The sequence below is a fragment of the Bufo bufo genome, chromosome 10, assembly GCF_905171765.1.
Source record: "Bufo bufo chromosome 10, aBufBuf1.1, whole genome shotgun sequence".
In the NCBI taxonomy this organism is placed as follows: Eukaryota; Metazoa; Chordata; class Amphibia; order Anura; family Bufonidae; genus Bufo; species Bufo bufo.
The window spans coordinates 137714706-137735696 of NC_053398.1; the positions used below are offsets into that span (position 1 = coordinate 137714706).

General features: G+C 42.2%; 1 protein-coding gene across 1 annotated transcript; it reads left to right on the forward strand.

The window, feature by feature from the left end:
- On the forward strand, positions 1–18373 carry LOC120979991. The gene is made up of 5 exons (XM_040408852.1): positions 1–219; positions 1700–1822; positions 3610–3685; positions 9175–9244; positions 12337–18373. The coding sequence occupies exons 2-5, from the start codon at positions 1720–1722 to the stop codon at positions 18271–18273; spliced, it is 6186 nt and encodes a 2061-aa protein (XP_040264786.1). The 5' UTR covers positions 1–219; positions 1700–1719; the 3' UTR covers positions 18274–18373.
- Positions 18374–20991: the final 2618 nt, after the last annotated feature.

A 20991-nucleotide genomic window follows, 5' to 3' on the forward strand; every position in this document is an offset into this window, starting at 1 on the left:
CCTGGGGGCATTGCAACCACATCCGATACCTGAGAAAAGAGAAATTGCTTCCTATTAACTAGGAACTGTCAATGTCCTTTCAATTTTTCCTTGGACTTTGAATATATGTAATGTTTGCAGTGATAACGTATTAACCTTCTCTATAAAAACTGGACAGAGGATGCAACGTGCTGTATCACCCATCAGAATTGTCAGACCGATCAACTTAGCCGTGCTCAGGTAAGATTTTTCTCAAAAATCAGTAACTTGTGTTTTTTATGGTCCTTTTTTGTCTGGTTCATACAGGTGAAACTCGAAAAATTTGAATATCGTGCAAAAGTTCATTTATTTCAGTAATGCAACTTAAAAGGAATTGCATTAATGCAACTTAAAATTTGAATATTGTGAAAAGGTTCAATATTCTAGGCTCCAAGTGTCACCCTCTAGTCAGATCATGAATCCATACCCCCTGAGCAAAGGGGACCCGAGATTGTGACTGTGGGGTTTTCATAAGCTGTAAGCCATAATCATCCAAATTATAACAAATAAAGGCTTGAAATATCTCGCTTTGCCTGTAATGAGTCTCATATGTTAGTTTCACCCTTTAAGTTGCATTACTGAAATAAATGAACTTTGCACGATATTCTAATTTTTCGAGTTTTATCTGTATAATGTGATCACCCAGCATTACACCAGTTCACAGGTATTGTGCTCATTGACGGTCATGCATCAAGTCCAATCCTTTAAATTGAGTATTTTAAAGGACTGCACTTGTTTCTAGAGGTCCTTATAAATCTTTAAGGGCTGTTTCAGACGAACGTGTCTAGTGCGGAAATCACTCTCTGTGTGTGAGAGTGATTCTCCGTTCTGGACACTGCTCTTTTCTCTAAGGCGCATGGCATTATACCGATTTATAATGCTGTGTGTCGCTAAATGACTTTACTGCTACAGAATCATAGTAAAATAATGCTGTCAGTATGATTCTGTAGCAGTAAGGTCATGCTGTGCACTCCAGAAAAAGAAGCAGTGTCCAGAATGAAGAATCACGCTCACACACACCATAGTCAAAACTGCTGACAGACTTCCTTTAACATCAGACCCAAATCCCCATATTATTATCATATCCCACCTCTAAACCCCATATTAAAGTCGGGCAGTAGGGGTTGTCCAGCATTACTAACTATCCTCAGGATAAGTCACTAGTAGTGATGGTCAGTTCGCAGTGAACACATGCGGGCTGCCATCTTGACTCACAAGTCCGGCAATGCACAGGTAAGCCCTTACCTGTGCCGGGAGCCGGTCTAAAATCAAATGCGGTCACCGGGAGCAGGCAGTTCCGAGATCAGCCGCCGGGGGCCTTCATCGGGCTGTTCTCGGAACTGCCTGCTCCCGGTGACAGCATTTGATTTCAGACCGGCTCCCGGCACAGGTAAGGGCTTACCTGTGCATTGCCGGACTTGTGAGTCAAGATGGCAGCCCGCATGTGTTCGCTGACGAACACTGCGAACTGACCATCACTGGTCACTACTAACTGATTGGCTGGGGTCTGACACCCCACCGATGAACTGTTCAGGTGTAGCTCTGGTGTTGTAAATAGCACCGACAACCTTGTAGTGGAAGGAGCTCGTTACTACAGCTCTTCTCCTATTGACTTCAATGAGACCATGTTCTCATCACTGGCGGTGACCAAGCTTTACCTTGTGTATACCTTTTTCTGTAGTAGATGCTGATGATCTGAAGATGTTGCCCCGAAAGAAGACGTCCTGGGTGTGTGTTGCCCTGTGGACTCTCGCTCTGGTGCTGATTTCCCCGAGAGTGGAAAGTGTGAACGACATTGAAGATGGTAAGGGGAATTTAGCTGCACAAGTTATGCAACTTTCATTTCAGAAACTTAGATTTTCTTGGTTTGATCTGGTGCCCAGGTCTGTGATGGAACATGATTTTTTTAGTGATTTAACAGTTTGTTTATAAAAATAAAAGTTATAGCCTGACTAAAGTCAAGTAACAGTGTACAAAGAACATGCAATACAACAGGTGCAAGAGGCAGTAATTCAAGCAACAGCAGGATGTCCACATCTGATGGAACAATAAGGAGTAGGGTAAAGGGGGGTTAGGGAAGGTGGGAAGGGTAGTAGGGTAAGGAAATTATATCAAGGCAAAAGCAATATGAAAGCAGACTAGCTACTGTGGTTCAAAGTAGATTTTTAAGAACCATCAGTGACCAGAGAATTTTCTATACTTCATCCAGGCCTCCCACCGTGCAGAAAACCAGGCAGTCCTCCTAGTCTCCCAACCTGCTATCTGTTCCATGCAGTATCTACTGTCACGTTTCACCAGCCATTGGGAGAAAGATGTTGCATTGCAATTAGAAGCAATTAGGATCCAAGCTTCAGCCAGTAATGTGTGATTAAAGCCCACAACGGTTTGGTACATTGGATACATCTAAGCAGTCCCAGTAGACATGTCTTTGGAGAGAGTACTATCTCAACTTTGCATATCTGAGAGATTGTCTTGCAAATGATGTGCCAAAAAGATTAAATAATGGGGCACTGTCACCAGATATACAGAAAAGTGCCTACTGAGGAGTGGCATCACCGACATATTGGGTTGCATTCTGGGAATAGAGCGTGCAGTCTCTGCGTAGTATGGTACCAGCAGGTGAGCACTATAGAAAAGTTTTCTTGTAGCTTCACACACCTAGAAAACTTTCTGGTTAGAGGATAATAACTGGGTCACTTCTCCAGTAGAAAAGGAAGTGCCAAGATCTGTTTCCCAGTTTTGAAGAAAATCAGACGTCTCGTGCTTGATCTGGGAGACCAAATAAGCACATATAGTGGTGATTTTATTTAAATTGGTGGCGTCCAAGAGAGTGACCTACATCCTATATACATTACATCACTTATCCTGTACTGACCCAGAGTTTCTTCCTGCATTCCAGTCCGGAGTTACACTTTTCTGGTGGAGTCACCGTACATACATTACTTATCCTGTGATGGTTCTAAGTTACATCCTCTATTATACTACAGAGCTACACTCACTCTCGTGCTGGTGCTCCAGAGCTGCACTCTCACTGTGTACATATATAACATTACTTATCCTGTCCCAATCTTGAGTTAAAGCCTGTAGTATACTCCAGAGCTGCGCTCGCCATTCTGCTGGTTCAATATAGTAGGATTTGCCAGGAGAGGTGCTATAGGTATAATAAACATCAACTTGGAGATGCTGAGTAATGACCATTAGATGTTTATAATAGTAATATATCTTTTAATTTCTGTGATCCATTTATGGAATGTATCTTCTATTAGGCTGGTGCTACATGCTGATGTTGACAATAATGCAATTCTCGCTCCCAAAATCTGCAGCATCTTGATGCTCCTGTACTGTACATCACAGCATCTTAAAAAAAATGAGTGGGATCACACTGTGACCCGCATATTACTGCTACCCAAAACTGGCAAAAAGTCCAGCAGATCTAGATTTTTGTAACTGTCAGGTTCTTGAGGACAACACTGCAATCCCATTCACTTTCACTAGTTACAATGCTGCATCTTCACACTCTGATTTTTAGCCATGAGATGTGTTGCTCCAGCCTATGTAAGTAGCATGTATTTATGTATGATCTGTTTCCAGTACCTGAAGGATTTCAGCACTTAGAAAACTACCGAGTCGTCTTCTCTGGTACAGAAGAGAGAAATCAGGATCTCAGGTCAGTGCCATCAAATAATCTGTGATATCAGTGTTGGACTGGGGTACTTAGGGCCCACCGTATGGATACATTCAAATATAATAAATAATCTAACATGTTTTTTATATGCTAAAAAATGGAATCGAAAAATTTGTATATCGTGCAAAAGTTCATTTATTTCAGTAATGCAACTTAAAATTAGAATATTGTGAAAAGGTTCAATATTCTAGGCTCAAAGTGTCACACTCTAGTCAGATAATAAATCCATACCCCCTGAGCAAAGGGTACCTGAGATTGTGACTTTGGGGTTTCATAAGCTGTAAGCCATAATCATCCAAATGCTAACAAATAAAGGCTTGCAATACCTCGCTTTGCCTGTAATGAGTCTCATATATTAGTTTCAGCTTTTAAGTTGCATTACTGAAATAAATGAACTTTGCACGATATTCTAATTTTTCGAGTTTCACCTGTATGTGGTGCAGTAAGTCTACTGTGTTATGTGCCATTTGTGCAGGGAGTGGGAGACAAGGGGCCCACCGGGAGATTACCCTGTATCCCTGCGGGCGAGTCCAAGCCTAGGTGATATCTACTAGTGTTGGGGTACATGTTGTGTCCAAATTGCAGCCCCAAAAATGGAGGTGTATCATAAATCAGCATATTCTTGCCTGTCCATATCTGCATGGTTTTTGCAGTTTATTTGCAAAAATGGCAAAGACACAAGCATATTAAAACCACTGCGATTTGCCTTGGAACTACTGTTCTGTGAGTGCAAACTAAAGAAACCAAAACAGAACCCTACAGGTCCCATTTTATGTTAATAGGGTCAATTGGTGGAAAGCCACAAAACTAGTGTGAGTAAGGCCCAAGACCCAGCTCAAGCAATCCACTTCTGCCTTCTCTGCTGGATGCAAAGCAGTGTTTGCTCGCTGTCTGGCTTTAATGCCTATGTACATCTTTGGGGCATTTCTTTATGAATGTGTTTTACTTATTTTGGGCTAAAAAGTATTTTTTCAGTTGGTGTTTATTAAAAATGTTTGGCCTTTTCTGAGATACATGGGTTAGGGTTAGTCAATCAGTCTGTCATTTTCTGCTTTTTTTTAATCCCATCACCTGTGTAGAATTTATCGCCAATCTCCTTACCTCATAAACACTTACTTAAGCCCTATTCTGATCAGTTTAATAAGAATTGAGCTATAATTTGTGTCTATGAGGTCAGGAGATTCAAAGAAAACAGAAACTGACAGCCTCCAAACAGACTGATTTTTAACCCCTATACTCAGAAATGGCTGAAAATTTACCACCGATGCGCAATGGACCCTATTAACATATCTGCAGGGTTCTATTGTGGTTTTTGTTGTCACACAAAGAATAGTACTGTCGAAGGTGCCTATAGCCTTCAGCCCACACTTTAAATGTGTAGTGGTAAATTCCAGACTGTCTGATGTAAATTTATGGTGGTGCTACTTCCTGAGCAGGAAAAGGAATATGAAATCTGGAAATAAAGGATAAATGTACACTGCTCAAAAAAATAAAGGGAACACTTAAACAACACAATGTAACTCCAAGTCAATCGCACTTCTGTGACATCAAACTGTCCACTTAGGAAGCAACACTGAGTGACAATCAATTTCACATGCTGTTGTGCAAATGGGATAGACAACAGGTGGAAATTATAGGCAATTAGCAAGACACCCCCAATAACGGAGTGGTTCTGCAGGTGGTAACCACAGACCACTTCTCAGTTCCTATGCTTCCTGGCTGATGTTTTGGTCACTTTTGAATGCTGGCGGTGCTTTCACTCTAGTGGTAGCATGAGACGGAGTCTACAACCCACACAAGTGGCTCAGGTAGTGCAGCTTATCCAGGATGGCACATCAATGCAAGCTGTGGCAAGAAGGTTTGCTGTGTCTGTCAGCGTAGTATCCAGAGCATGGAGGTGCTACAAGGAGACAGGCCAGTACATCAGGAGACGTGGAAGAGGCCGTAGGAGGGCAACAACCCAGCAGCAGGACCGCTACCTCCGCCTTTGTGCAAGGAGGAGCACTGCCAGAGCCCTGCAAAATGACCTCCAGCAGGCCACAAATGTGCATGTGTCTGCTCAAACGGTCAGAAACAGACTCCATGAGGGTGATATGAGGGCCCGACATCCACAGGTGGGGGTTGTGCTTACAGCCCAACACCGTGCAGGACGTTTGGCATTTGCCAGAGAACACCAAGATTGGCAAATTCGCCACTGGCGCCCTGTGCTCTTCACAGATGAAAGCAGGTTCACACTGAGCACATGTGACAGACGTCTGGAGACGCCGTGGAGAACGTTCTGCTGCCTGCAACATCCTCCAGCATGACCGGTTTGGCATTGGGTCAGTAATGGTGTGGGGTGGCATTTCTTTGGAGGGCCGCACAGCCCTCCATGTGCTCGCCAGAGGTAGCCTGACTGCCATTAGGTACCGAGATGAGATCCTCAGACCCCTTGTCAGACCATATGCTGATGCGGTTGGCCCTGGGTTCCTCCTAATGCAAGACAATGCTAGACCTCATGTGGCTGGAGTGTGTCAGCAGTTCCTGCAAGATGAAGGCATTGATGCTATGGACTGGCCCGCCCGTTCCCCAGACCTGAATCCAATTGAGCACATCTGGGACATCATGTCTCGCTCTATCCACCAACGTCACGTTGCACCACAGACTGTCCAGGAGTTGGCAGATGCTTTAGTCCAGGTCTGGGAGGAGATCCCTCATGAGACCGTCCGCCACCTCATCAGGAGCATGCACAGGCGTTGTAGGGAGGTCATACAGGCACGTGGAGGCCACACACACTACTGAGCCTCATTTTGACTTGTTTTAAGGACATTACATCAAAGTTGGATCAGCTTGTAGTGTGTTTCTCCACTTTAATTTTGAGTGTGACTCCAAATCCAGACCTCCATGGTTTAAAAAATTTGATTCCATTTTTTTATTTTTGTGTGATTTTGTTGTCAGCACATTCAGCTATGTAAAGAACAAAGTATTTCAGAAGAATATTTAATTAATTCAGATCTAGGATGTGTTATTTTTGTGTTCCCTTTATTTTTTTGAGCAGTGTATATAGGAGTAGGGTGATACACAGATCTCATAGGTCAACAAAGCAAAACTTAGTAAAGACCCCTTTCACACGAGCGAATTTTCCGCGCGGGTGCAATGCGTGACGTGAACGCATTGCACCCGCACTGAATCCCGACCCATTCATTTCTATGGGGCTGTGCACACGAGCAGGGATTTTCACGCATCACTTGTGCGTTGCGTGAAAATCGCAGCATGTTCTATATTCTGCGTTTTTCACGCAACGCAAGCCCCATAGAAGTGAATGGGGCTGCGTGAAAATCGCAAGCATCCGCAAGCAAGTGCGGATGTGGTCCGATTTTCACGCACGGTTGCTAGGAGACGATCGGGATGGGGATAAGGGAACATGGTTATAAGGGAAAATAATAGCATTCTTAATACAGAATGCATAGTACAATAGGGCTGGAGGGGTTAAAAAAAAAAAAAAAAAATAATATAACTCACCTTAATCCATTGATCGCTCAGCCCGGCTTCTGTTCTGTCTTCTTCTTTGCTGTGCACAGGAAAAGGACCTTTGATGATGTCACTGCGCTCATCACATGGTCCGTCACATGATCCATCACCATGGTAAAAGATCATGTGATGGACCATGTGATGAGCGCAGTGACGTCATCAAAGGTCCTATTCCTCAAAAAAGAAAACAGAAGAGAAGCCGGCTGCGCAAACAAGTGGATTAAGGGGAGTTAAATTATTATTTATTTATTTTTAACCCCTCCAGCCCTATTGTACTATGCATTTTGTATTCAGAATGCTATTATTTTCCCTTATAACCATGTTATACGGGGAAATAATACAATCTACACAACCTTGAACCCAAACCCGAACTTATGTGAAGAAGTTCGGGTCTGGGTACCACATTCAGTTTTTTATCACGCGCGTGCAAAACACATTGCACCCGCGTGATAAAAACTGAACAACGGAACGCAATCGCAGTCAAAACTGACTGCAATTAGGTACCTACTCGCGCGGGTTTGCCGCAACGCATCCGGACCTTATCCGGACATGTTTGTCTGCAAGGGGCCTAAGTGAAATTTTTAATAAATGTGCTCCACCTAACCTATTTACCCAATGCTTATGTCAGATAAAGTGGTAGTGCTTAATAAATATGGTGCTGTTTTAACTGTCAGAAATGTACTGTGTTTCTGGATTTGAAAAAACTGTCTGCCTGCAGCCACCACTAGTGGGAGCTCACTACATAAGAATTTAGTTGACTCTTTGAACTAAATGGCAGCTGATAACATTTCTTTACACTTAGCTCCCCTTAAAGGGGTTCTCCAGGAATGAAGAAAATGTAAATACTTAAATATTACCTTATTATAAATATATTCCCAAATATTCTTTCGTCTGTTGAGCAATCATTAGGAGAAATAAAATGGCTGCCGTCCTATTAGTACACACAAAACCTGTTCTAATCACACAGGAGGAGAAGTTACTTCACAACACTGAGGTAAAGAACTGCCTCATCCTCCTCTCTGCTTGTCAGGGATTATGATCCTGAATAAGGTTGATATGATCTTCAGCTGAATCTCTGTAGGAATGGAGTTCATGAGGAGACATGAAGTACAGAGAGGAGGATGGGGATGTGGATAATGAGCAGCAGCACTTGTATGCAGTCCTCCATTACCACAGCCTGTTCTGTCCGTCTTCTCTGTAGTTCATGTCTCCTTATGAACTCCATTCCCACAGAGATTCATCTGAAGATCGTATCATCTCTATTCAGGGTCATAATTCCTGACAAGCAAAGCAGAAAGGAGGATAAGGCAGCTTTTTAGCTCAGTGCTCTCAAGTAACTTGCCCTGTGTGATTAGGAAAGGTTTTGTGTGTACGAATAGGACGGCGGCCACTTTATTTCTCTTAATGATTGCTCCCCAGACAAAACGAGCCATTATCACCAATTAAAAGGTATTTGGGAATATATTTATAGTAAAGTAATATTTAAGTATTTTTTTATTTTCTTAATTCCTGGAGAACCCCTTTAATGTTGGCTGCAGGAAAATGTTGTTTTGTGTCAGAAACCAAGATGATCTGTTTCATTTGGGCTAGTAAGTGCAGATAACCCCTTTAACTTTATTATTCTTTAAAGAGAATATAATATATATTTATATTAAAGTGGTGATCATGCTTACTGTACCTGGTCCCCGCTGCTCCCCTTACACCACATGACCAGTGTGATAGAAGAGAAGAAAGTCACCACTGCAGCCTGTGATTGGCTGCAGTGGTCACATATCCCCCTTGATTTCAGGGCTTCAGGCAGAGGAAGAGCCAGCCTGAGAGCAATAGAGACCAGGCCCAGAGGTGGGGACCAGGTAAGTATGATCACCACTGTGGGTCAGCCATTCTGGGAGGTCTGTATTAGTCCTGGGTTTGGTCTTTGGTGATGAATAATTAACACTGTCTGCTACGACTCTTTACAGAGCTGGGAACCAATTATTACGAACATGGAAAGAAACGTCTTATAGCAGAGATTATAAGGAGAAAAATCAGGTAGCAAACAAGTAGAATTTTCAACTGCAGATTATGACCCTGATATTGAGCACATATTTGGGAAAATGGAAATTTTAAAACTTTATTAATGCTTCCCTATAGACAACAACCAGGAATATACTAAAGTACATCTTGTTCCAATCTCCCCTACCTGCTGATATCATGGGGTGTGTAGGGGGAATAGCAGCAGACATGACGGAAAGAATAATTGCCGACTTTTGTGAAGTGACAACAGGGACATTTTGAGAAGCGATACATTAAGTAATGATATTTTCATTGCTTCTAAACATGAAAATAGACCCCAAACCATCTACAATAATACAGAAACCATATCCCATAAACTAATCCTGGTCCTAGAAACCCTAAAAAATATAGGCCCAGACCAATCTCATTAAACACAGACTCCCTTAAATAAATATACAGATCAGACCCCCCTCCAGGCCGCAGACCACTCACTTAAAATAAATATAGATCCCAGACGAAGCTCCCTAAACTAACAGAGACCCCATACTAAACTCCCTTCTCATTCCTGTAGTTTGCAGGGCGCTCCCAGGGTGTTGCTCTGTCTTGGCGCTCAGGATTCCAGAGAACTGGGGAATGAGGAGAGATTCGCATTTATTTAAGACCCAAAAGACTTCACAGCTCTTGCATTTTTTAGGAAGTTTTTTTTATATTCCAGGACAGCTGGCAATTATAGCTTAAAGGGGTTCTGCAGTTTGTTTAAACTGATGATCTATCCTCTGGTTAGATCATCAGCATCTGACCGGCGGGGGTCCGACACCCGCGACCCCCGCCGATCAGCTGTTTGAGAAGGCAGCGGCGCTCCAGGAGCGCCGCGGCCTTCTCACTGTTTACTGCTGGCCCAGTGACATCATGACTAATATCAACTGGCCTGGGAGCGGCTAAGCTCCATTCAAGTGAACGGAGCTTAGCTTCGCCCAAGCCATTGATACTAGTCAGGACGTCACTGGGCCTGCGGTAAACAGTGAGAAGGCTGCAGCGCTGCTGGAGCGCCGCTGCCTTCTCAAACAGCTGATCAGCGGGGGTTCCGGGTGTCGGACCCCTGCCGGTCAGATGCTGATGATCTATCCAGAGGATAGATCATCAGTTTAAATAAACTGCAGAACCCCTTTAAAGAAGACCTGTCACAACAAGCTATAGAGCAGGAGGAGCTGAGCAGACTGATATATAGTTTTGTGGGAAAAAGATTCAGTAAAACCTGTAATTTATGAATGTATTTATTTGTTTTTTCCACTTCCTGTGAAGAGCTATAGGTACAGGGGGAGGGGTTAACAGTGACTGACAGCTATCTCTGTCATGAACCAGGGGTGTGAACCCACTGCGCCACACATCCTACCTCCTCTAAGGGCGCTGTCTAAGTGAACCCCTCATTCTTCACAGTATCCCTGATGGTGGGGATAGACTTTCCCGAGGGGAACACCAGGTCGCTATCTCTTGAGGAGGATTGGCACATGAGGCAGGTGGTCCAGGAGATACCTGAGCAAGGTACCAGAGGTACAGACGTAGTCAGCAGGCGAGTGGTAACCAGAAGCAACAGTGCAGGACCGAAGGAGGAGGCAGAGGCGAAGTCAGACAGGCAATAGGTCAGGACAGGCGGCACAGATCAGGCAATACAGGTTGGTGACAGGAGAGTCAAGGCAAGCAGGCAGGGATTAAACAGGTAGCAGAGTCCAGTAACACAAGCATGGATCAGGTACACAGGAACACAAGCAGAGAAATCAGCAACCTTTGCAAGACACAAGGACCTTGACACTCAGGCATCTGGGAAGGGGGCTGAGCCACTTATATATGTGTAGGAGGACTAGGATTGGTTGGCAAGGTCACATGATCTAACCCATAAAGCACAGGAAGTGACACATGCTGGCTCTTAAGAAAGTGCTGCAGGGAAGAAACAGCAAGCATGCTGTGGCCAGGGCTGAAAAGAAACTGTGGAGCGGATCCTAGAACAAACAGTACCTGCAAGGACAGGGCCCAGGACTGCAGTGGTGAATGGGGAAGCACAGGCAGCAGATCACCGCTGAACACGGTGCCCAGGACCACGGCGGTAATCAGGGGAACAATCTCTTGTGTACATAGTGCTATCAGTCACTGATAACACCTCCCTCCTGTACCAATAGCTGTTCCCTCCCAGGAGGTAGAAAAAGCAGAGGTATAAATTTATAAATGACAGGTTTTACTAAATCTTTTCCCACAAAGCTGCATATCAATCTTCTTGGCTCCTCCTGCTCTATAACATGCTGCCTGCAGATTGCATGCATTTTGTAGTAACAACCTCTTTAAATCAAATGCCCTACTTGGTTATATTAAAGGCTTTATCTGTTTAAGAGACACTCTTTTTGTTAGAATGAGCCTCCTGTGCTAAGCTGATCTCTAAGTGCCCTACTACTGGACTTCCAGTGTTCAGCTAAAACCTATGTGAGAAGTTTGTTCAGTACCCTTGCAGTTTCACCTTAGGGAAAATTAAGCATTACCCAGTGCACACCGACAGCTGTGGTTCGTCTGTGTAATACCTGGACATCTTGATTTGTCTAAAATGAATAATGCTGTTTGTAGCCCCTCTTCACTTTGTCCATTAGATGAGGGCTCTGAATATGAGTTCCTAATTGTTAATTCAAATTTCCTATTTAAGTATTTCAAATGTTTCCTAAACCAGATAAACTTTCTAACATTATTTAACCACATACAACCATCCACTGCAGAGAGCCGCTGCAAAACGTTCAAGGTTGTCTATTAGATTGAGTTCTTTACTGCCAACTGTGCTGGCATAGACAAGACCCACGTCAAGTTCCTCTGTGATCAGCTCTTTTTATGATGGGACAATCTCTTGGTTTATGTCTGGTTGTTTCAGTAAGGAACAATACAGATTTTTGTCTTATTCTGTACTTGTGTGTACCTTTTGGAAATGTTCGAAGAGTAGACACACTCTTCCAAGTGTGACTCCTGTGGTGTACTTACCATTCTTCTCACTTCTACCCCTCTCCCCTTTTATTCTTTAGAAGTACTATATAAACCTGTCTCTGTTCCTATTATCAGTTACTTATATACTTCTTTTTCATACATGCAATTCACAGGTGGTGTCCAAAACTATGAATGGATATGACAAGGAAGTGGCAAAAGAAATATCAAAGACAGGAATAGACCAACAAATAATTGTCCGAATTGGGTCTGATCAAACTGTACAAAATGCTGGAGACTACTTGTTCAACAAGAAGACAAATACAAATCGTCCTAAAGTCTTACTGGAGTTTGTTGTAAAATCAGGACAATTCAAACTGGTAAAATTGGAAGGAACTGACACAGTACATATAACTGAAAATACCAAAATCTCTGTGGTTGGACATGGAGGTCAGAGAGAGGGTCGAGTGTCTGTGGGTGGGGAAACATCAGAACAATTGGCAAAAGTTATCCTAAAGCTTCGAGAACCCTCATCCCAAGTTCACTGGCCATCTGGTTTACACAAAGTAGAAGAAATCAGCATAGTCTCTTGTGATGTTGGTGCAGGAGAAGAAGGTAAAACCTTTGCCAAAGACTTCTTATTAGGCCTGGATAATGCAAGATTATCTGTGGGTTCACTCTCTGTTCGCACAACAAAGACCATAGTGCAGGAAGATGGGAGCAAAGTGACTGTTGATTTTGATGATCCAGAGCATTGGGGCAAACATATCCCCGATCACAAGCGTAAATTCTATTTAGGTAAGAATAAGGATCTCATAGAAGTGAGCAACACAAAGGAAAGAAGTCCAGAATGGATAGAAAGTCAGAGCATAGGCAATGAACTTGACCCTTTAGGTCCAAGGACTATGGAAAACAACCCACTATACTACTATGACAATGGGCTTCTCTACCATATTGACGATGAACATATTGGTCAAGGAATCGATGAAACTGTTAGAGGATTGTTTAACACAGAAGGTCAACATGTCGACACTCAGCCTTTAGATGTATATTATAAAAGAAGTATTGATTCAAATATACTGCATGAAAACATCCAGGTCCAAGTTGTAGATGGATTAGAGAGTCTAAAAAATAATATCCAAGACATCATACGCAGTTCTAATGACATAAGAAGGCAAAAGCTGATGGATAAAGCTAATGTACTGAGAAGGTATCAAATTAGAGCTGACAATAATATGAATCTGAAAGAAACATGGAAAGTTCTCTCAAATCTAAGGGATAACAGACAAATTAGACTGATTTATAATGACATTCAAAACACTTTGGAAAACACATTTAAATACTATCGCTTTAAGGACTACATCTACCGCATCAACCTAAAAGACTTTTATGTTACCTTATATGGAACAACTGATGAAAATCTGTTTAAAGACTCTGATAAATCTGTTGAGTTTTGTGACCTTAGAAATATAGATCATGTAGCATATCCTGACATGAACGTTATGAGAAATACTAGATCATTTTCAAGCATGGCACAAAAATGGGTAAGAAACAACCACAACAATATAGGTGAAATAAATGGATATGACGGGATAGCTGTCCTCGCCACTCATATTTCTGAGGCTGTTCGGAATCCCAAAATGTTTATGATAAATCGCCTCCTGTGGGATGTGGAAGCAACGTGGGGACAGTTTCGTTACAGAAACCCCATGACAAGAGGAGATACGTGGAAAGGAAACCCTGCAGCTATAGGCCTGAGTTATGAGACCACTGAGCCGTACATGAATGAACAAGTTGCACAGGAAACTACAATGGCTATGAAGCTTTGGCTAACCAGAAAATACAGAGAAATGTATTATGACTACAAACCTAAAGATCTACCAGAACCAATAGAAATGTCATCAGTTGGGGCCAAAGAAAAGATTAGAGGTGAATGTGAAAGGCTTCCTCTATATAATTCAATAATTGATGTGAACTGCAGAAAGCGTCCAGGGCAATTATCTGAAGATCTTCCAAGTTATTTTCACGACCTGGAAGAGCGAGCAAGAGGAAAGAGTTTAGAGACAGAATTACATTTAAAAATTATGGAGGACAAACAGCAACTGGTGGAGACGTTGTCCAATAAAATAAAGGAACAAGTCTCTGAAGACTTTGCTAAGAATTGGAGAGTTAAGTCAATAGAGAATTATGAAAGTGGCACTAAAGCAATAGTAGAAGATATAAAAAATCCTTCAGTGACATCAGATCTTTTTCTCCCTGGTGAAATCAGATCATTAAGGTCAGAAGAAGTCTTACATTCCTATTTCAATGATGTTTCCGGTTACAATAAAGTCAATCATGGACTTGCAATCTATGGGACCCTAATGGGATTTCAAGGAGCCAATCAGATGTTTGCTGAAGGACGAAAGTGGGAAGGAGGAGTGATGCTGGCCCAGGGCGTTCATGGAGTAACAGAGATGACTGGTATAAATTCAGCAGTTAATAAAATTGCTGGAAATATTGCACAGAAATCCATCTCCCAGATATCTACCGGGCTTGAGGAAGCTTCAGCAGTAAAGTTCACAAGCGCTCTGGCTGAAGCTGGTGAATTAGCTAAAGCAGTCCCAATTCTATCATTAGGATTCACTGTGTTTAATATATATGAGGATCTCCACCAGGGCACTACAATTGGGATAGTAGATGCTGCTCTTGATGGTGCAATATTTATAACCGCTCTGGCCGGTCCTGAAATGCTTCCAGTCACTGTGGTCTTGAGTATTGTCCGTCTAGCTATTGACCCAATGTACAATGAAATAAAACATGAATTGGATGCTTTACCCCCTGATGCCAGTGTAGGCGACAAGTTTGTGGCTGTGGTCAAGGGAATTGGATTAGCCCTAAGAGACATAGGGAATAGCTTTGTACAAATATGGGAACAAATAAGTATACCAGGTGTAATTTATAATGTTTATAACCTTGAACAAGAGCACAAAAGGTCCATGGACATCATACACAACTTGCAAACAGCTGAGAACTACTACAAAATCTTAGATGAAAGTGATGGAGACGTGTGTCACAAAAAGATAGACTTCACTCAAGGGGAGAAATCTGCCTATGGAGGAAAGTTACACGTTGAGTTAACGGACCACAGTTCAGTTATCATTACATTAACCGATCCTCTTACGTCCAACAGAATTGTGAAGGAGATTCCCTTTGAAAAGGACTGTGAGTTGGTGGATCTAGTTATGGGGATTGGAGAAGGTGTGAATATTAAACTAACACAGAAAACGGCCACCTTGCTATGGTTCATTCCCGTGAAAACAAAAGATGTTATTTCTTCTTTGACACCAGATGACAAATCTCTGCATGGTACATACGTGGGCAATTCCAAACCTAATCGATTCTATGCCGTGCAGCAGAATGTAATCGAAGGACTTTCTTACACCCTGGACAAATACCACTATGAATTATATGGCAATGACGGCAATGACATTTTCTATTTAGGGCCTCAGAAAACCTTTGTCCATGGTGGAAACGGTCAGGATGTCTATTATATCCCGAACAACGCGGGACAAACTGAGATCTGTAATCAGGCAGATGATAAAGAGATGGACCTCCTCATTTTCCACATTCCTCTTCGACAAATCTATGCAAGAAAGGTAAAAAATGACCTTAAGCTTTTCAACAACAATCTTCATGAAATCCTGATAAAAAACTGGTTTAGTGGAGAAGAATATAGACATATGAGCTTTAAGAGCATGGACGGGGCTCTCTTTAAGGTTGGGGAAGTTAAGTTGAATGGGATTGTTCCTTTGGAGCCTTACACTTTGGATTTTTCTAGTAAAGATTCAGGTGCACAGATTTCCCTTGAAGATCCACTTTGGAAGACAGTGGTCGCAGTTATTGGCAGTAACCATAGTGACAATATACAAGGGAATCACCTCAATAATGTTCTTCAGGGAAGAGGGGGTAAAAATGATCTTGCTGGAAGAGATGGGAAAGACATGTATATTATCCAAGAAAAGCAAGACTGCGACACCATTAATAATTTTGCTAATGATGACCTGATAGATATAGTAGAGTTGCCGGGAAGCTATGCAGACCTGAGGGCTGCCATTGTTCCCTTGCGGTCTCTGAAGATTTGGGATTCCAAGGGAAAGACGTGTGTTATCATGAAGGATTGGAACAGAGGATGGCAATGGCAACACATCATACTGAAATCCAAAGATTTTGTGTTGTTCCAGATAACAAACACATCAAAGCCAGAGTTGATTCCACTGATATTAGACTATAGCGACTCTACGGACGGGATAGACGTTGACTTAAATTCCATTCCTGGAAATGAAAATATAATGACTGTGATAGGCTCCTCGCATTATGATAATATCAAAGGGAATAATAAGCCGAATTTCATTCAGGGAGGTAAAGGGGGAGGAAGACTTACTGGAAGAGGAGGAAGTGACACATATGTCATCGACTGTAAGAAAGGTGAATTCATTATAGATAACTACTCAGAAGATGACACCATGGATATTCTTTTTATCAAGGCGAAATACAGCTCACTAAACTTTAATACAATAGTTCAGTCAAGTTACTTTGATATAAATGTTAGGAAAAATCTTAGGATCAGTGTTAATTCCGCCTGCGACATTACACTATTAAATTGGCACTCATCAGAAAGGTACAGACATTTACAAATATGGACGGAGGATGGAATTACATTCAGCATTCCCAGGGGAAGCACTCCTGTGATATTTGCCGTAGACAACTCTAGAGATACATTACCGATCAGTGTCATAGACACCAGGTCAGGTATATATGAAGGAGCAACTAAGATAATGGGTCCTCCTAGATTCATTAACATATACGGGAATGAAAAAAACAATTATATTGACCCGGAGACACAGGGAGCATCAATGACAGGTGGAGAAGGCAGCGACACCTATGTACTGAGAAAACATTACGAAGGCAACTATGAAATTAACAATTACGCGGAAGATGAAAAGGTGGATTATATTATACTTGATATCAACTATAAAGATATTCAGTTCAAAGTGGGAAATACATTTCTGAACGCACAAATCAGTGCTCCACGTGTTGCCCGATGGCAATGTCGTCTTTTAATGTTTGGTAAAAGTAAGAATCAGAGACATTTGATAGTTAAGACCAATGACGTGTGGTTCACCTTCTCTGACAGTTTGGAGATCCAGACACTATTTGTTGATGAAAGATCCATGTCTGCTGATTTACACCTTGATCTTTCTAGTAAGAGTCTCCACTCTGTACCAACTGTATATGGATCCCTCCAGCGAAGAAACTTCATCACTGGAAATTCTTTGAATAACACAATGATAGGGGGAAAGGACATTGATGTTCTGTATGGTCTAGAAGGAAATGATGTTCTCCAAGGTTCTCGTGGGAAAGACTATCTTTCAGGAGGAGCTGGTGATGACAAGATTCATGGAGGTGAAGGGAATGATCTCATTTTAGGTGGTGAAGGTGATGATGTTATTTACCCTGGCCTGGGGGGAGACACAGTATATGGGGGTTCAGGATCAGATACATTATTATTCTTTGGAGATCATGGCAATGAAACTGGGGTATATGTAAATCTGTATCTTGGATATGGAGCTGGCTCAGATGCTGAAGGCGACCTCTACTCTGGAATGGAAAATGTAGTGGGCACCAGTTATGATGACATTTTGATAGGAAATTACGATAGTAACTACATCAGAGGTGCAGGAGGTAACGATCTTATTCAACCATTGGGTGGTTTTGACTTTCTTCAGGGAGGAGAAGGAGAAGATATCTATAATCTGATAGATGCTACAGGAATTAAAATGATTGATAATTTTGCCAGTGACGGGAAAGCAGATGACATTTATGTTGATTATTATGTGCAATTAGAAATCAGTCAACAGAGATCCCAAGATGACCTTCACATAACCATTAACTATAAAAATGATGAAGAACTTAAAGTCATTGTGAAAAACTGGTTCAAGTCAGAAAAATACAGACACCTCACTATAAAGAAAATATTAAAAAGGGATGTGACACGTGGAATGATACCATGTAAGCCAGAGGAGGGAGGGATGAATGCTATACCTGTGATGTGCATTGCTTTTTCTGATTAGATACAATTTTGTATACTTGTTCTTTAATGTGCGGATTACTGATGTTAGCAATGAGTTGATTGAACATGAAAAAATACATTTTTCAAATATTGAAAATGTGACATCTTGCTTTCTGCTTTTATGTTTTAAACTATTCCGAGTTTTCAGATCACTGACTTTGAGGTGACCTCTGTTATAATTCCAACCAATTAGCCAGGTAAAATGAAACTCTCCTGCTAGCTGTTATCAATAAAACTAACAATGGCAGAAAAGAGTGTATTCGTTTTATTTGTGCCATGTAGCACCTCTCGAGTGCCCTATACCCAAATCTTCCTTAAAGGGATTGTCTCATGTGAGACATTGGTGGCATATCACTGGGAAGCATTCAGTCTGCAGCGATGTCCTTTCATTTTTTGTTGCTTTCTCTCAATAGTCAATATTAGAGTCACATGACTCTCTGTCGGCCGCCGTCTTATGGAAAGGATGCAGACAGCACAGAGCATTTGCCCAAGAGGAGGACATAGTTTATGAAACATAGCAATTTGCTCAACATAACATTAGTAAACAGTAGCCAAGAATTTGGCAAACCCCTTATTTCACAATAGTCCATAATCTCTCAAAATATCGACCGACCAACCAGAAAAAAGACCCAAATAACTTTTCTTATCTATACAGTAGACTTCTGTAGGTGTCAAGTGAGGCAGGTCCTTTAAGGAGTGCAAAATTAATGAACCAATAGGGTTGTGGGATGTACACCTCATTAGAGGCGCCCCATCAACTTGCAAGATTTTTACTTCAAAACATAAAGTGATCTCCACATTCAGGGTGGCTAGGAAGACACAAGTACAGCCTCTTAGAATTCTACGGAGCATGACAAATTAAATAGTGTCATTACTTTAAAATAACTAAGGCAAAATGTAGAAGCTGTGTGTGAAAAATTAAGTACAACCTTGATTCTTCCATGTGAATTAAGGGCACTTTCACACTAGCGTTTTTCTTTTCCGGAATGGAGTTCCGTCCTAGGGGCTCAATACCGGAAAAGAACTGATCAGTTTTATCCTAATGCATTCTGAATGGAGAGCAATCCGTTCAGGATGCATCAATTCAGTCCCTCTTACGTTTTTTGGCCGGAGAAAATACTGCAGTATGCCGCATTTTTCTCTCCAGTCAAAAATCCTGAACACTTGCCGGAAAGCTGGATCCGGCATTCATTTCCATTGAAATGTAAAATTGCTGCATTGACGGATCCGTCCTTCCGCAGACCTTTAAATCTGTTAAAAAAATAAATACCGGATCCGTTTTTCCGGATGACACCGGAGAGACGGATCTGGTATTTCAATGCATTCGTCAGACGGATCCACATCCAGATCTGTCTGACAAATGCCATCCGTTTGCCGGATACGGCAGGCAATTCCGGTGACGGAACTGCCTGCCGGAATCCTCTGCCTAAGTGGGTAAATAGCAGCCAGTAACTGTTCATCAGCAAGTGTCACCAGCTCTAGGAAAGCAGACATTTTGGCAGTTTGCAGGTCTGAAGCATTCAGGCGTGTGTTAACGCAATCCCAAGCAGGAAAAACATCAGCAATGATCTTAGAGAAGCTATTGTTGGTACCCATCAATCTGGAGATGGTTATAAAGCCGTTTCCAAAGAATCTGAAGTTCACCATCCTAAAGTCAGAAAGATCTAAAGCGAAAAACACTCAACGCAGCTGACAATCTACCCAGGAGTTGATGTCCTAGCAAATGTACCCCAAGGTCAGACCGTGCAATGCTCTGAGAAACTGCAAAAGACTAGTGAATCTGTTAGATTAATGGAATAAAATCTCACGCTGCATAACAATTACTACTAGCCTGTATTGCCATGGCAAATAGAGAACATCTCTATTGGCAGCTTGCACAGCAAGAATGATGACATCACCGAATGACGCCTGCCGGTGCCGAACCATGGGTTGAAGGGTGAAGGAAGCTAAAAACTCTGCTTCACCGTTATATTCAAGGGTATGCAGTTGAAGTAAGTGCCACAAAAAATTACAAGCAATTGATTTGATGGAGAATGCCCTTTAGGCTGCGCTCACACGGGCGAGATTTCCGCGCGGGTGCAATGCGGTAGGTGAACATATTGCACCCGCACTGAATCCCGACCCATTCATTTCTATGGGGCTGTTCAGATGAGCGGTGATTTTCACGCATCACTTGTGCGTTGCGTGAAAATCGCAGCATGCTCTATATTCTGCGTTTTTCACGCAACGCAGGCCCCATAGAAGTGAATGGGGTTGCGCGAAAATCGCAAGCATCCGCAAGCAAGTGCGGATGCGCTGCGATTTTCACGCATGGTTGCTAGGTGACAGTCTATTCACTGTATTATTTTCCCTTATAACATGGTTATAAGGGGAAATAATAGCATTCTGAAAACAGAATGCTTAGTAGGTGATCAATTGAGGGTTAAAAAAAAATAAAAAAAATTAACTCACCTTCTCCTCTTGATCGCGTAGTTCCCAGTCTCTTCTGATGAGCTGTCGGCTAAAGGACCTTTGGTGACGTCAGATCACATGCCTTAATCATATGGTCCATCACCGTGGTGATGGACCATGTGATTGGAGCATGTGATCTGACATCACCACAGGTCCTAGCCGGTAGTTCATCATTAAAGAAGTAAAGAAGAGACCGGGAACTACGCGATCAAGAGGAGAAGGTGAGTTCATTTTTTATTTTTTTTTAACCCTCAATTGATCACCTACT

Bases quoted from the DNA above. Each gene is read 5' to 3' on its own strand.
- LOC120979991 (XM_040408852.1), top strand. From the start codon at position 1,720: ATGTTGCCCCGAAAGAAGACGTCCTGGGTGTGTGTTGCCCTGTGGACT. The intron at 1,823-3,609 runs GTAAGGGGAATT...ATCTGTTTCCAG, and splicing joins TGTGAACGACATTGAAGATG to TACCTGAAGGATTTCAGCAC. The intron at 3,686-9,174 runs GTCAGTGCCATC...GACTCTTTACAG, and splicing joins GAGAGAAATCAGGATCTCAG to AGCTGGGAACCAATTATTAC.